Source organism: Acanthochromis polyacanthus, chromosome 10 (assembly GCF_021347895.1).
Source record: "Acanthochromis polyacanthus isolate Apoly-LR-REF ecotype Palm Island chromosome 10, KAUST_Apoly_ChrSc, whole genome shotgun sequence".
Taxonomy (NCBI): domain Eukaryota; kingdom Metazoa; phylum Chordata; class Actinopteri; family Pomacentridae; genus Acanthochromis; species Acanthochromis polyacanthus.
This window is the reverse complement of record NC_067122.1, coordinates 11,382,638-11,398,199: the sequence shown is the minus strand read 5'-3', so window position 1 is coordinate 11,398,199 and position 15,562 is coordinate 11,382,638. Positions and strand designations below refer to the sequence as shown.

Here is a 15,562-nt window from a genome sequence, read left to right as displayed (position 1 = left end):
CAAAAAGGCTTGAAATCGTTTACTAGTAATACAAGTATATTAAAGTTTACCCTTTTGAATGAATTAATGTTATGCTTTTTCAAGATACACTAGTAGAGTATACATGTGTTGTCAATATGAACATCGTCTGTGTCTTATTTGTATCCTTAACTAGCTATTCTTCACTTGCAATGCAGTGTTAAAAAACAAACTGCTACTGCAAGTGTAGCGTCTGCATTTCAGCCAATCAAGAGGTTGTCTGCTTCATAAAAATACCACAATGTATAGCCACTACACCCTTCTTTTTTCACGAAGGAAGAGACGAGCGCTTCGCCACGATGGTCGAAGGACTGGCTGTTTTGATTCTTCTTAGTAGAATGTGTAAGTGCAGTCATGTTGTGCTTAATTAGTATTTAATGCATGCATAAAATGTGCAGAAAATGGTGATAGACATTTAATTTATATTAATTCATTATGGTAATGCCAAATGCATATTTTTCATATGAAATGACTTGTCAAAATTGTACTTGGACCACAGTCTAGGTTGGTGTTTGTTAACTTCTGTTATTCTCTGTTCTTTCAGCTCTGATTCAGAGTCAAGAGGTTCCTCAGCAAATCTCTTTGATTGTGGCTGAACTTGGGGATGACTTGAATCTGACATGTTCAGTCTCTGGGGAGCAACCCAGGTTATTGTACTGGTATAAGCTGAGTTTTGGAAATATGTTCCAAAGGGTTGTTGTAGGATACCTGGACTACCCAGCACTTGAAGATCCCTTTGACAGCTCAAGATTCAGTGTCACAAAAGCGGGTGATGTGTTTTCTCTCACTATAAGAAATATAAGCAAAGAAGATGAGGCAACACATATCTGTCAAGGAGGAAATTCATACACAATGGCATATTTCAATGGCACAGTGTTGGCTGTAAATGGTAAACTATATTCCTTTTATTTTATTTTCTCTGTGTCACTACCAAAACAACTATAACCCCTTGTTGATGCCTTTATTTGAATCACACAGATCCCAAACAACAGCAGAAATTTGTCCACGTGGAACAAAGTCCAGATGAGGAGTTGGTCCCACTGGGAAACTCAGTGACTCTGAGGTGTTCACTTCTCTACAAGAACAAAGAAAACACAGGTCGGTGTCCAGGAGAACACCGTGTGCACTGGTTCAGAGCTGGATCAGAAACAGTTCCAGGCATCATTTACACTGACAGCACCTGTAGTGATAAACCGGAGGAAAGGAGCTGCGTCTACCGTCTGTCCAAAACCATAAGAGAGGACTCTGATGCGGGAACGTATTACTGTGCTGTGGCCATGTGTGGACAGATCCTGTTTGGTCAAGGAACTAAAGTGGAGACACGTATGTATCCACAGTTTTATCAAACTAGTAATTTTAAAACTGCATTAAATATATTGCTTGGTCATTTTTGTAACTATAGTCTGAGGAATGATTTTGACTTTGTGTAAATATGCACACATTTAGAAATTTCAGCAGTTGCTTTAGTGAACAGTGTTAGTATACTTTAAAGAATAAATTTAGACAACTATGAAAACGATCAGTTTATCTGTAGGTAATCCACCGTATATTACTTTTAGTGCTGTCATTTGATAACCTGTTCCCGGCATACTTGTGGTCTGAATGATGCACAGTATTTAACTTGAAAACCTGACAGTGCTTTAATAAAGTCTGATGTTTTTACTCATAACTTAAGTAAAGCTAAAAATAAGATTTTAACTTTCCAGTCCTAATTCCTTAATCCTTATGATCACTTCAAACTATACCGTGACTTACGGACCCTTAGAATGCTACTGAATGAAATATGTATATTTTACTAAATCATTCCAAATGTTATTTGTATTTACAACAAATTTTATGCAGCACTTTTTGCAATATGAAAGTCATAAAAGTCATCGATAAGGAGCAAAGAATTGAACATCTGTTTTTTTTTTCTTCAGTGATTTCAGTACAAGGATGGGACCCAACTACCATTGTGCTTGGAATACTGTTGGCTCTCTGCGTGGTGGTGATCGCAGTCCTTATTTTCTCAAGAGACTAAAGGTAGGCTTTGCAACACAGGGACATTCTAATAGCTTGTGTTTACAGGACTTTTTTGTATTTAAAAGTTCAGGTATTTCTGGATCCAGAACATCACAGAGGCAAACATGGGGGGGCAAAATTGGGGGATGAACCCAGGAGCCTGTTTTAGTAAATATGAAACACACCAATGTGAGATTATCCCCCTTTTACTGAATTTGACTTGTTTCCTGAATCCAAAAAAAACAAAAAACACAAAAAACAGTGCAGCCCCATGCATTAGCACACTAGAGTCTAGAGTGCTGTAATATAAAGAAAGATGAATGATTCTGTGAGGTCTGTTGAGTCTAAAGCCAGACTTATAGATGTTCTGTAGGTTGCCCTCTTTTAACCTGCTGGATCACCATGGTAACTTATGTCGAAGAGCTAACCTGCTCCAGACAAGGTTTTGCTCAGGGTTGACTAAGAAGCGTCTCACTTTCACCAATTTGTTTCCTGTTGAATCTCTTAGCACAATAGATTTTAAGCTGCATCAATATGTTGTATCTGCAAAACCGTTGAACTGTAAGCCAATAGTCACACTGAATGAAGTTGTGCAGCCGAGGGGCACACTGTACGCACTGCTTTGCAATGCATGCATTCAGTTGGTGATACAGAAAATGCTTAAATATGCTTTTATGGCTGGTCCTGATTTGCTGCTCAGTTTAATTTACACCTTTTGCACTACAGCTAATAGAATGCAGATTAGAAAATTGATTCGTGTATTGGTAGTTATCACAGAGCATATTAAACCATTTTTATTTGTTTGGTCAAAATTTGAAGTTATATCATGTTTTCACGTTTTCCATGAAAACTCACACTTTCATTCATGTGCTAACATAACTGCATGAGAGTTCTCTAATCATCAGTTAGTCTTTCAACACGATGAGCTAACACAATGTAGTATTAGAAGACAGGAGTGACGGTTGCTGGAAATGTTCCTCTGTACCTCTGTAGATATTCCATTACAAATCAGCTGATTCCAGCTAGAAGTCATTTATCACATTAACAATGTCTATACTGTATTTATGATTAATGATTATCTTCATTGTAAAAAAAAAACAACTGCTTTTCTTTCAAAAATACAGACATGTTAAGTGACCCCAAACTTTTGAACAGTAATATATATATAAATCTAGATACATTTACGTGATTAACAGTTTTCTACCAGCGTTCCTCTGTTGCATCATTTACAGTAGCAGCTCTTTTTACTGTAATACGTTTTTATGTTCTTCACAGCTCTCCATGTCCCTCTAACTGAAGTGAAAGCAAACAGTCTGAAGAAGAAGCTTGACTGACAAAGAAAGTTGATAACTGCTGTTGTGATGTCCATTATTTCTGATTGGAGTTTTTTTGTTTTGACATCAATGACAATGCTGATTTTGGTCTTGGCACATTTGTGTCATATTGTTGCTGTATTACTTAGCTCTACACTGATTGCAAAGATGTTCAACTCTGTTAAACGCAATAAATCCATCTCAACATGAATTGTAGAGACTGACATTTTTTCGGGATTCCCGCGGGTCACGGGATTCCCGTGGGATTCCCGCGGGATGGGAGTCAGCTTTGCTATTGATCACGTGATTGGGACGGTACAGGATAAAAAGTTAACGGGAGCAGACGGGAGCGGGAACCAATCAATAAGACAAAATATAATTTATGACATGCGCCGCCATTTTGTAGTTTTTTTGCCAATAAGCCTACACTGTAATGGAAGTGAAAAGAACTACATGGCCCAGAAGCCAACAGTGCTTCCGGCCGCTGGTCTCCGCCGTAATTCAAAGTAGAAGAACAGCAATGGAGGGAGTTAACACTGGCGTAGAATCTGATGTGCTAAAAACTGATTTGCAACGCAAAGTTAGAAGTAAGGACCTATCTATTAAGCTGACAAATGGCAGGGAAGTCGGAAATATTGCTCAGCTTCACGAGAGTCGCTAAGGTAGGCACTTTTGTTTAGACCGAGGTAATAAATGGGTCCTAATTTTACCAGAGATGAACTGTTCCTGTTGCCATATCTTTTGAAATGAAACTGCAGAACATAAAGTAATCTAAAAAGAATGGGGAGAAAACCAAATCAAATTCATTGTATTGCCTAAAAACTAGAGGAAGGGGGGAAAAAAGGGGAGCGGTACAGAAGTGGGAGTCATTCTGAATGGGAGTGGGAGCCATTTTACCAGGAGTGGGATGGGACAGGATTTTTATTTATTTATTTTTTTACTCTGGCCTGGGATTGGGACGGGACAAGATTTTTTCTGTGGGAGTGGGATGGGGCAGGAGTGAAAATCCACTCCCGTGTCACTTTCTCATGAATTGTTGTGAATTTTTGAAGAAAACTGTCCATTACCTTCAAATAAGGTTGAAAATATTATGGCTTTTTGAAGTTATGTGGAGATGTCTTTGTAGGTCGTCACCTCTTCAAGGTAGTGTCTTTCTTCTAGCCTTGGTGCCTCGCCATGTCCTGATGATGTCATGTTGTGTGGGTGTGTGAGTCTGTGTGTGCTTGCGTGGGTGTGTGCATGTGAATGACTCTATATGTAGGGAGGATGGAGAGTTGGGTTTTATTTTTTATTTCTATTTTTAATTGTATTTACTTATTGCCTTCTTTGTTTTTAATTCTTGCGAAACCCTTTGTGTTGTTCTGCATGAAAAGTGCTATACAAATAAATAAAGTTTGAAGTCTTAGACAAATGTGAAGGATAACTGTAGCTTGCTGACACTCCCAAATGCTTATTTGTTTTGGTAAAATAATAAAATCTCTGTCCACATAAAAAAAAAAAAAAAAGACTTTTCTTGCATTGCACCCATTGACCTAGAGAGAGAGATTTATCATCTGTTAACATTGTCTAATACATGCAAGTGCTTTAAATTTGTACTATTTATGTCCTTCTCCACCAACCTCCATACATCCATTCTCTATACACCGCTTTAGCCTCACTAGGGGGTGCTGGAGTCTATCCCAGCTGACTCGGGCGAAGGCAGGGGACACCCTGGACAGGTCGCCAGTCTGTCACAGGGCTACATATATAGACACACAATCACACTCACACCTGCAGACAATTTAGAGTAATCAATTAACCTCAGCATATTTTTGGACTGTGGGAGAAGGCCGGAGAGCCCGCAGAAAACCCACGCATGCACAGGGAGAACATGCAAACTCCATGCAGAAAGATCCCAGGCTCAGGCCGGGATTTGAACCAGGGATCTTCTTGCTGCAAGGCGAAAGTGCTAACCACTACCCACTGCTGCACCAACCTGTCTGTCATTATTGATTTGACCAACTATACAGTTCTAGAAATGATTTTCCTCCTTTTCCAAAACTGATAGAGGAAAAACATTATCCCATCTACTGTGTAATTAAACAAAATGCCAGACTGCTCTTACATCCTTGATGAAGAAAAATCCATTTAATTTATAAATGCATCATCTTAATGTCTTCTCATAGGATCTGTACTAGTTTTTCAATGAACACCAAGTCAGACCTAGCCTAGCCAGCTAGACCCATGTTTCTGAAGGCACAAGGGTCTAGGCACGCTCGACAGGGAGGGAGGCGGGCTAAAAGGTTGTCTATTAAATCACTCTGCCGCAATTGGGTAGGTATACAACCAATCAACGCAACGAATAGGCTGACATAGTTCCGAGAGCACCGGAAATCAGAGGATGTGGGAGTTCGGTGAAGCCTTATTTATTCAGTCAATGGGTGAAGCTCAAGTATATTACAGACATGTTAACAGAAAGATTATTCAGAGTCGGTGCTAATGGAGCTCAACGACTGTTGTCGTTTTTGTTGTCGACCCTGGCAGAGAATTAAATTCGTTGCCGTGGGTTGTCTAGCGCGGCTAGGCTAAGTGAGATGCGGCCACTTGTTTGCAGAATGCAAAAAGATACAGAGTGCAAAAAAACATTTCTGTCACTCCCTTATCATGCAACGCAACATCTTTTGAGGATGTCCAGGTCCTTTTAAAACAGCAAACTGCAGCATCAATACTGTTTATAACATTAGTGGAGTCAAGGCTGGTTTTCACAACCTGGAGCAGAAATCAAGGTACCTTGGTCTTTGTGAAGAATTTCAGAGATATTTAGATCAAATTTCTTGCATTCAATCACGGTAACAATAGTTCTACACCTGTTCAGCTCCCTTTGGCTGATACAAGTATGAAAACCATACATTTGCTACTTTTCTATTCAGGTTGAGGTTCAGGTCGGAGTGAAAAGACATGAACCACAAGTTGAGTTTACAGTTAAAACATCCTGAGGACAGTTTTGGTGATGTGTAAACCTGCACGTCCGCATTTAAAAAAACAAAACTACAAACCTGCAGCAATTCTAGGTTGGACTTCTACAATTCTATTTAGCAGATGCTTTTGTCCAAAGCGACGTACAACACAAGCAAGAATACAAGGACTTAGGCCTGGTGGTAGCGTCATCAAGTTAATATCCCACAATGCAAATCAAGTGATGTTTTGGTGTTGAGGTTTAGGTGTACTGTGGTAACTATCTTAGCATAGTAAGTCTGCTGTCATCCCAGTGGTTTTGTGAACCTGGACTTGGACTCAGCAGTGCTTTGAGGGCTCAAAATGAAGGTGCTGACATGTTGATCTTATGGAGGCATAAGGGTACCGGCATTGCGCTCCTTGGAGCTTTGCCATTAACAGTTTCTTTCAAATACAGTGTAGTTACTTTATAAATGCAATGCACAAGTACAGAAAGGTCTGACTGTACGAGCAACAAAACACTGTTAAGCCATTTGCCTTTCTTCAGACTAAAGGGAAATACCCACCCTTACACTGATATATATATATATAGACACATGTGTTACTTTGGTTACCAAACTCTCTGAGAGGCTTTCATCAGGAAAATCTCAAGAAAAAGTGTTGTGCTAAATGTGTCGCATATAGCAGCTGAAATGCTTGCCAAATCACAATAGCGCTGTGGTTAAATCAGAAACAGCACGTCATCGAGGCAGAGGACAAACACTTCTCAAACCAGCTGTGACTTACACTTTCCTTAGAATATTTTAACAAGCAACCTCTTGTAGTTAATGTTTACTGCCATGTCCACACCAGTAGTGGAGAAACTGGAGGGCATCAATTTTCTTCTGTGCCATAATCATAAACCTAATCATACCTGGGTGATTATACAGTATTTCTGTAAAACTTCATCAGATGTTAAACATTGCTGAGGCAGACAAAGCTGTTCACTGGTATCCCTTCTTGTGACTGTTGTGTCTGCTGTGGATCAGTGATGATCAGGCAGTTAAGAAATAACCCATTACTTTCAAAAGACAGACCATCTCTGCCACCACTTTTTTCATGTCTGGGAGCATCGAATCTAATTGTGGCAAGTTTCTAACTGCCTCTTTTTTAAACAAAAAACAAAACACTAGTACAACTCAAGGTCACCACCTGCTTTCCAGCATCCATCTCTCCTGCTGAGGCCACATTTAGCTCACCAGGTCATCATGACCTGCACACAAACCTACAAGCTCGTATTTCTACTTCAAGCCTTTATCACAGTTGCAGCATTCTATGAATTTTTCATGGGTTGTGGTCACACAGGATTGCTCAATTTGTATTTCAATTCACTTTAAACACCACACCTCCCAGTTCTATCATTTCTTTGTGCATGAATCTAATTTAAGTCTCTCGATTCATCAAAGTCACAGGAGCTTCAGTGGAAATCAACCGGACTTCTCTTGTAGGTTCTTGAAGATGTTTCACCTTGATCCAAGAGGCTGCTTCAGTCCTGACTAATGGGGGAGTTACAGAATTTATAGTCACTCCAGCTCTCACAGCCCATTAACGACCCAGGACTCACATGCTCCCCAGGTGTGAAGTGTTGTGAAAGTAGGTAGTCCAATGATGACAGAAATCTTGGTGATGGGCAATGCCAATTTACACAGCAAAGGATGTGAATCCGCCAAGTCAGGAGCGACTCAAGATTGCGGTTTGTAGATCTCCTGGTTTCACAACAATTCGAGACATGCAAGTCCTGGTCGTTAATGGGCCATTCGATGTGTGAGCTGGAGTGACTAGAATTGTAACTCCACAAGTCAGTCAGAACTCAAGAAGTCTCTTGGATTAGAGGTGAAATGTCTCAAAGTACCTACAAGAGAAGTCCAGTTGATTTCTACTGAAGCTCATATAATCAAATTTAAACCTTGTGTTTTGCAGTTTTGTTGCTTCTTCAGTTTTAAAATCCCACAACACACTAATTATTAACTATGGTTTAATAGTAGACTGTAGACTTCAAATGTGGCTCTTCAGGCTCAGTGGCTTTGTACTATTCTACCAGGGTCTCAGTGACACGCTACATTCTTGCTGTGCGTTTAGTACACTAGAACACCGACACTGCAGACAAAGAAATGCTCTCAAACTAAAAATACCACTTTGCAGAATACATAGATTTACCAGTGTGGTCCTGTTCGGCAAATGAAACAACAGAAATACTCACTGCTTTCAAACAGTAACATAGATTTTAGTAATGTATACTAAAGTTTTTAGAATTCAGACAATGTAAATAAATATAGGAACAGACTGTTAGAAACACAAAAATCTAAAATGTAGCAGTGGGTTGCACTTAAAAACTTTTTTACAGTTAAATGTATGATCACATTCACATGTTTACTTCATCCATGTCAGGCTTAAAACGGAATTATACTTTGGCTTGATCAGAACAAAGTACTGAGGTGCACAACTGAGGAGAATTGTTTTATTTACACATTGCAAAATTCAGTTATGAACAACAGTCTTTTTTAAAATCAACTGGAAAATTTGCTTAAAACCTTCTTAAAACTGTTGGAATAAACTTCCATCAATGTGAAACTGCAAATATGAACACTTCTTTGACATAAATTTACAAAAGAAAGTTATACAATTAAGCTTCATATGCACAAACCCAACATTTCTTCAACTATAAACAGTACAAAAACATTTGGAACTGCTGCTTAGATTTATGTGACTGAACATTAACTATGGGCTTATAATAGACAGATGAGACATACCGGTATATATCAATCTATCCATCGACTTAAACGGTTACAAAACTACTGAAACAAAGCTATCTGAATCAAACAAAATTGATACTATAAAAATCAGATCCAAACATACAAAAACAAGTGTTTACATGTCACTCAAAATATTTTACTATTTAACAATACTGAACATATTTCTAAATATTCACATGTACCATTCCATACATAAATATTAAGATCAATTCTGACCTTCAGTGTCCATGTTGCTATTCACACCCCAAAAAATGACCTCAGAATAAATGCTCTCTCCCTCGACTTCTCTTGCAGGTCTCCTTGTGCCGGCATTTTTCCTTGTAAAATTTAGTGCAGAATAAACCAATGAGTCTTCTGTCTGTAGAAAAACACAGTAAACGTTATTACATGCTAACTACGAACATAAATGTACCAGTGCACCATCTTTAAAATATCTTACTGGCTGTCTTTGTTGAACACCGCTGGTTACTGTAGCACTTATTTGTGGGACAGCAGCAGCTGGATTATATGAACCAAGAATAACAATCAGTTAGGACACAGTGTTTCATTATATACTGAAAAAAAGTGGAGTCATATCAAGTAAGACAGTTTACCATTGAAACAATCACAGTTCTTTTTCTTGATGGTGTAAACCAGTAAGGCTATGACAATCAAACTGAGGGCCAAAGCAGCACACAACAGAAACATAACTGTATCGACACCATTTGCTGAGATGTTGGCTGCTGAAAAAGATTAGGATAAAAACAACAGAAGTTAAACCTTCAAAATATAAGCTGAAATTAGAATGTCAAGTCAATGTCAAAATTCAAATGACAAATAGGTGGTTACCTTCCATTTCCAGCTTTGTCCCATTTCCAAATAATATCTGTCCACATGTGGCCACGGCACAGTAAAAAGTCCCAGCATCAGAGGAGGTGACGTCCTGGGACAAACTGTAGACACATTTCTGTGAAGAACGAGACTCAGACTTCTTCTCACATTTACCACTACCGTTTCCATGAACATAAATTGAACTGTGATGAGATTGATCTGATCCAGCTCTGAACCAGAACACCCTGTGTGGTTCTAGACATGTTTTCTCCTTCGACTCAGAAAGGACCGAACACTGCAGAGTCGTTGGGTTTCCTGGATGGACTCGCTCAGATGGAACGTCTTGAATGACAGCAGTGATATCAGCTTCTGGTCCTGGAAAAAGGCGACCAACACCGACTAAGTTTCCAGTAAACAGGATTTCCAGAAGATTGAGTAGTAAGTGCTTCTTCAAAATCATGAACTAAAGCAAATTACACTATGTAATTACCCATTACAATTAATTTGTTTGCAAATATCAATTTCTGCAAATTTAAAGTAAACATCAAAAAGCTGAATACTGATCCATTTACCTTTGACTGCCAGAAAGGTGATATTCAGAAAGGTTGTTCGTAGTTCAACTATTTCTTCACAGTAGTAAAAGGCAGTGTCGCTCAGCTTTGTTTGAGTAATACGCAGAATAAATGTTCCAGGCTCTTGTTTTGCCGTGATGCGAGGAGTCTCATTGAATGTGGAACTGTCAAAGGTATAAGTTGCTCCCAAAACTTCAGGCAAGTTTCCAGTAACAACTCTGAACCAAAATAACAATCCTCCTGATTTAGAGTTACGGCTACATATTAGAGTCACATCTTGTCCAACACCAACGGTCTTTGTTACAAAGCTCCGGACGTCTGTGCAACCTAAAAAACAATGCAAATATACAGTTAGACACAAGTTACAGTAACTAGCCAACAGGAACTGAAACTTAAGAGGTGTAAAATTGACTTTAGCATGCATACTTACGTCCAGTTGTAGACACAAGAGAGAGACAAAATATGAGCAACATTGTCTGGTTAACGCAAAAGAAGCTAAATTAGATCATACTGCAGAATGATTTATCTTAATGTGACTGTCTAATGGGAGGAAACTGTGAAATGGGTGGGAACCATTTTAAAATGACATGATTGGTCAGTTGGGTTGTGTTTTAAGGGGAAGTAAACTCAACCACATCTTTCCAAGTGGTATACATGACAGCAAGAGAACTTTCATTTTATTATCGTCTGTCACGAAAGCCCATGACTCACTGTTGTAATCAACATGACAGATTTCTTGTTGACAGTATTTCCTGTGAGGAAATTTGCAAACAAACGAAACACTCAATAAGTTGCCTTACTGCAGCAAAAAAAAAAAAAAAAAGAATTCAGTATTTTTACCATGGTTGTATAATAAATTTTACTTTAACATGAATAGCAAACAATTCTCAAATTGTGCTTCTAAGTAATTTGAATACTAAAAGTCTGCTTTGACCTTTGGCATACGTGTCCTCCAAATTTATCAAGAAGGAAATACAGAACCACACATTAAATACCCATCAGGTATCAAATTACACGTTACATTTCCTGAGTGATGTAAATTTTACTTTTAATGATATATATATATATATATATATATATATATATATATATATAAAATGCTGTTATTCCTAACCAGGATGTCTAAGGGAGGACACTATGACCAGAGCTGCTGAATCTATGTTGTGACATCATGGAGGTGTCACTTTCCCTACATGTGTTAATGAGGTTGCAGACAGTTATAGAAATATGAACTGTTACACAAAACTCTAGTGAATAGCATTTAATGCATTTTGCATTAAACACAAATGTACTTTTATCATCGCACCAGGGCAGAAATATCCAATGCCACCAAAACACAAATTACTGCTGCAATGAGGTTTTGCAATCTAATCTTTAATATATCCAAAGAAAAATGACGACTTGTGCAAAGTAATCCTGGTGCTGATCAGGTGAAACAAGGTTAATCAAAGCTCTCCAGCCTTTGTGCAAAGGATGGCGGTCATCTCCTTCTCTCTGTCTTTACTCTGCTGCCATCTTCTGGAAGGAAGTTTGTGAATTCAGAATGAAGGCCAGTGCTCCACTCAGACTTAACAAAAAAAAAAAATTAATAATGACAGATGAAGTTCTTCATTTTGTGGAGGCTTTAAAATCAACTGCACTATTCCTGAAAACGTATTTTCTTCTCCGACTGTCTTTTAGTATTTTGCAAATTGTGTAACTGTAACTATTAGTAACTGTGACTCTTTGACCTCTGACTTCTTTCTAGTGTTCCAACTGTGAGGTCTTTGTTCTTATTTTTGCAGAACTGTCGTCAATACACAGGTCTCTTTATCATACTGCTGCAATGTTTTGCTGAAAAGGTGCCGATTTGTGACAAATGGAAAAGAGCAGACACATTAGAACTAATACAAATATTTGCAACACAGTTAAGTTGCAATTTCAAAAAATGCTTGATCCCAGTGGACTGTAAATATTCCTCTAACTGCAAGATGATCTCACAGAAAATGACTAGAACATGTCACAAAAAAAGGTAAGGGCAACAGGATTAAACAATAAATGAAAATATTAGTGAAACAGCAATATGGACAAGAGCAACAGACGAATCACAGGAGTTAAAATGCTTTTAAAAAATTTAAATTGTCACAACTTAGCATTTTAAGTAGCGAATTGTGATGCCACAGAGACATCCTAAAATATAAATCAGACTCTCCAGACATAAGGCAACATACTTGTTTGGTACAGACAACAAAAATAACTGCATTTTTGCTTTTTTCGGTGGAAAGGAAATGCAAAAATTTCAATTTAAACAACTGTGACTCATATCAAAATCATAGTATATCCAAAAAAAAAAAGATCACAACATGATTTACTTTTTTGGCTGCATATAATTCAGCCAAAACGGGCATCCGAGACGATAGCCTAAATAAAGGTGTTAGCAGGGCAGGCACAAATAAAGAGACTTAAAAAAAACATACAGTCAGCAACAGTAAGTTAAAATTTTAAAAAGCACAGAAGCATGAAGACAGGTCACAGAAAAGCAGCAAGTCATAACACATAAGAAATCATAAAATAGGTTTACAGAAACGGGTTAGAAATGCAGGGAGTGGGAATATCATGGCATGATTGCAACAGAGATGTTAGATGTCATGACAAGAATACCTGGGCAGGTAAAAAGATACAAGGGAAACTCTCTGAGGATACCTAATGAATAGATTAACAAAGTTCTTAAGGGTCTGTGAAAATGAAGTTGCCAAAGAGCAGCTGTGAGCATAAAGGAGAAACAGAATATATTTCATAGTTAAAACTATGACAAAGTTTTTCCAGACTCAGAGCAGCAGCAGAGCAAGCTTTAAGCACAGCGTCATGCTTGTGTCTTCACAAAAATGCAAGGCAGACATTCATTTTTATATTAGTTTCACTGTGGTGCCGAGCTACTCCAGTTCTACGTCACTGGCTTAGATTATCAGAAGCTTTTAGCAGTTTATACTGTCTTTAAGGCCAACCAGTAGGTTTAAACAATAACTCAAAACTTTATCAGAATTGTAGAACAGACAAGTGCAATATCTAAAATCACAGGAGATGCAGTCTCTTTGACAAAGGAAAAACTGCCACAAGATTACATTGTAAGTTTAGCTTAGTTAGAAATGCCCAAGAAATCATGCTTAGCGTGGACAACTCAGTTCATCCACCGTTTCCATACAACCGAGTCACACTGTCCCCATTTTTCACTGTGGTGAAAACAAACCACTGGCACTTGCTAAAAAAAAGGCAGAAAATGTAACATTTATGTACACTTAAACTTTGAAGTTCTTCATTTTACATTGTGTAAATGGTCATGGAATACTAGCAAAATAGGTGCTTGTTAAATTGAGACTTAAATCTTTCATAGATTAGAACCGACTTCACTCAGACTCAGTCAGATCCCAAATGTGTACTGGTTTAACAAGTAATATGTCCAGGAACATTTTAAAACCTGCAACATTCAGTTTGCATCGATACCTCTTCCTGGAATCACAATTGTGTCAATTTAATGAGAAAACATTCCCAACAACCACAAACACAGCGACAAATATCAAATACCCAGTGTCAAATGCAGTTGCAAGTAGAGTGAATTTGATTTGTTGTCAGACAACACACATTTCCTATGCATGATTTTTAGATCAAATTTCTAAACCATAAAGGACTCCAATGATGTTGGACCCTAATTTGGAGGGAACATGCTTTTTTGGTACAGACTGCCGCAAAAATACATTTTTATCATTTTTTTTTTTTTCAGTGGAAGAGAAATGCACAAATCTCACTATAATCACAATTCATGTTGCATCACAATACCTTTCACACAGAATCACACTATGGCATTTTCCTGTTCTTTTGCAATTATATTTCCTCCCCAGACCACAAACTCAAACTCACTACCAGCTTTAAAATCCCAATTATAAACCTATTCTTACTGGCTGGCTTCTTCAGTTCAGATCCAATTTCAATTAGGATCTGTTGATACAGTCCTAATGACTACCCTTGTAATTTCACAAACAGCAATTTGAATTACTTTCATTGTAATGGTTGTACTGCTACATGACTTCAATTGACATGTTTGTATTTAGGTGGTTTATTTGTTGAATGTTATGTGGCACTTAGGTCAACATTTTTGCACTTATTTCTGCTACACAAATAAACAGAGAGAACAACAGCAACAAAACACCCAAATGAAGAAATTCTCACAACATGCCAGCAGCAGAACTTCACCCCAATTCTCACAAAGACAACAAGTGACTGAGCAGCAGCCACTTAAAGCAAATCTGGAAAAAACTGCAATCAAAACCAATCAAACTGAAATCATTCAGAGCCATTTAGGCTGTGACCATACAAAATTCATCCATGTAGGACACGAAACAGCAAAAAATACTTAAGCAGGCCAAATAAAACACAGTAAAACCAACAGCGACCCAGCAAGGCGTTAAATCCACAACAAACATTTCACCATCAGAAAAACAGCCTTAAATATAGATAAATCAATATGAAAGTGAAGCAGAATTATCTCATTCCTTACACAAGCAAATAAGAGCCAAACATATACAGGACTCACGATACTTGATGCTGAAAGTCTTGAAGTCTTTCTTTTGCTGTGACAGTCATCACGTCCGCGATCTTTGCTAACTACTCTTAGTAGAATCGGGCTGACATCTTTAGCAGCACAAGCTAACTCTTAGTTGTTTCTTCCTAATTCGAGGAATTTTCTTTTCTCTGTCATCAGGTGAGTCTACCTTCACAGTTTACTTATCCAGGGACCTGTTCCTTCTCAGTTTAGCAGCTCAAGATGCTAATCAAACTTTATCACCTTCACCTGCTGGTCCCCCCCACCCCCAGCTGACTGGCTGCAATACTACGCTGGACTACATAGACTGGCAGGCGTTTATTCACGTTACAAACCAGAGGGGCACTGTTTCATTCACAGAGCTGCTAACTCTCACGCTTTGGACACACGCAACTCAGTCCCGTCACACGCTCTCACGCCACACTACAAATATCACACGGGCAAAAAAAATAATAATAATAATCCACTTTGCTGGGAATATGTAACCTTTGGGGAAATCCAGTTCGTGTCTTTACTCCAGAGAATGACAGGTTTGTGAAAATCTAG

The 15,562-nt window shown here is 38.2% G+C and overlaps 2 protein-coding genes across 2 annotated transcripts; one reads left to right on the top strand and one right to left on the bottom strand.

Annotated features, from left to right (window-relative positions):
• The first annotated feature begins 253 nt into the window (after positions 1-253).
• LOC127535766 (uncharacterized) lies at positions 254-3,525 on the top strand. The gene is made up of 5 exons (XM_051954463.1): positions 254-360; positions 563-907; positions 997-1,341; positions 1,938-2,040; positions 3,295-3,525. The coding sequence occupies exons 1-4, from the start codon at positions 318-320 to the stop codon at positions 2,036-2,038; spliced, it is 834 nt and encodes a 277-aa protein (XP_051810423.1). The 5' UTR covers positions 254-317; the 3' UTR covers positions 2,039-2,040; positions 3,295-3,525.
• Positions 3,526-8,800: 5,275 nt separating this feature from the next.
• On the bottom strand, positions 8,801-11,030 carry LOC110954600 (uncharacterized). Its single transcript, XM_022199190.2, has 4 exons — positions 10,871-11,030; positions 10,441-10,767; positions 9,498-10,243; positions 8,801-9,416 (listed from the first exon to the last, which is right to left on the bottom strand). Exons 1-3 carry the CDS (start codon positions 10,911-10,913, stop codon positions 9,864-9,866), a joined length of 750 nt encoding a protein of 249 aa, XP_022054882.2. The 5' UTR covers positions 10,914-11,030; the 3' UTR covers positions 8,801-9,416; positions 9,498-9,863.
• Positions 11,031-15,562: the final 4,532 nt, after the last annotated feature.

What these genes read in the sequence shown, in the direction of transcription:
- LOC127535766 (XM_051954463.1), top strand. Translation starts at nt 318, where the DNA reads ATGGTCGAAGGACTGGCTGTTTTGATTCTTCTTAGTAGAATGT. An exon ending in GATTCTTCTTAGTAGAATGT is followed by an intron (nt 361 to 562) that starts GTAAGTGCAGTC and finishes CTGTTCTTTCAG; the next exon opens with CTCTGATTCAGAGTCAAGAG. An exon ending in AGGAACTAAAGTGGAGACAC is followed by an intron (nt 1,342 to 1,937) that starts GTATGTATCCAC and finishes TTTTTTCTTCAG; the next exon opens with TGATTTCAGTACAAGGATGG.
- LOC110954600 (XM_022199190.2), bottom strand. Translation starts at nt 10,913, where the DNA reads ATGTTGCTCATATTTTGTCTCTCTCTTGTGTCTACAACTGGAC. An exon ending in TCTTGTGTCTACAACTGGAC is followed by an intron (nt 10,768 to 10,870) that starts GTAAGTATGCAT and finishes ATTGTTTTTTAG; the next exon opens with GTTGCACAGACGTCCGGAGC. An exon ending in CACCTTTCTGGCAGTCAAAG is followed by an intron (nt 10,244 to 10,440) that starts GTAAATGGATCA and finishes GCCTTTTTCCAG; the next exon opens with GACCAGAAGCTGATATCACT.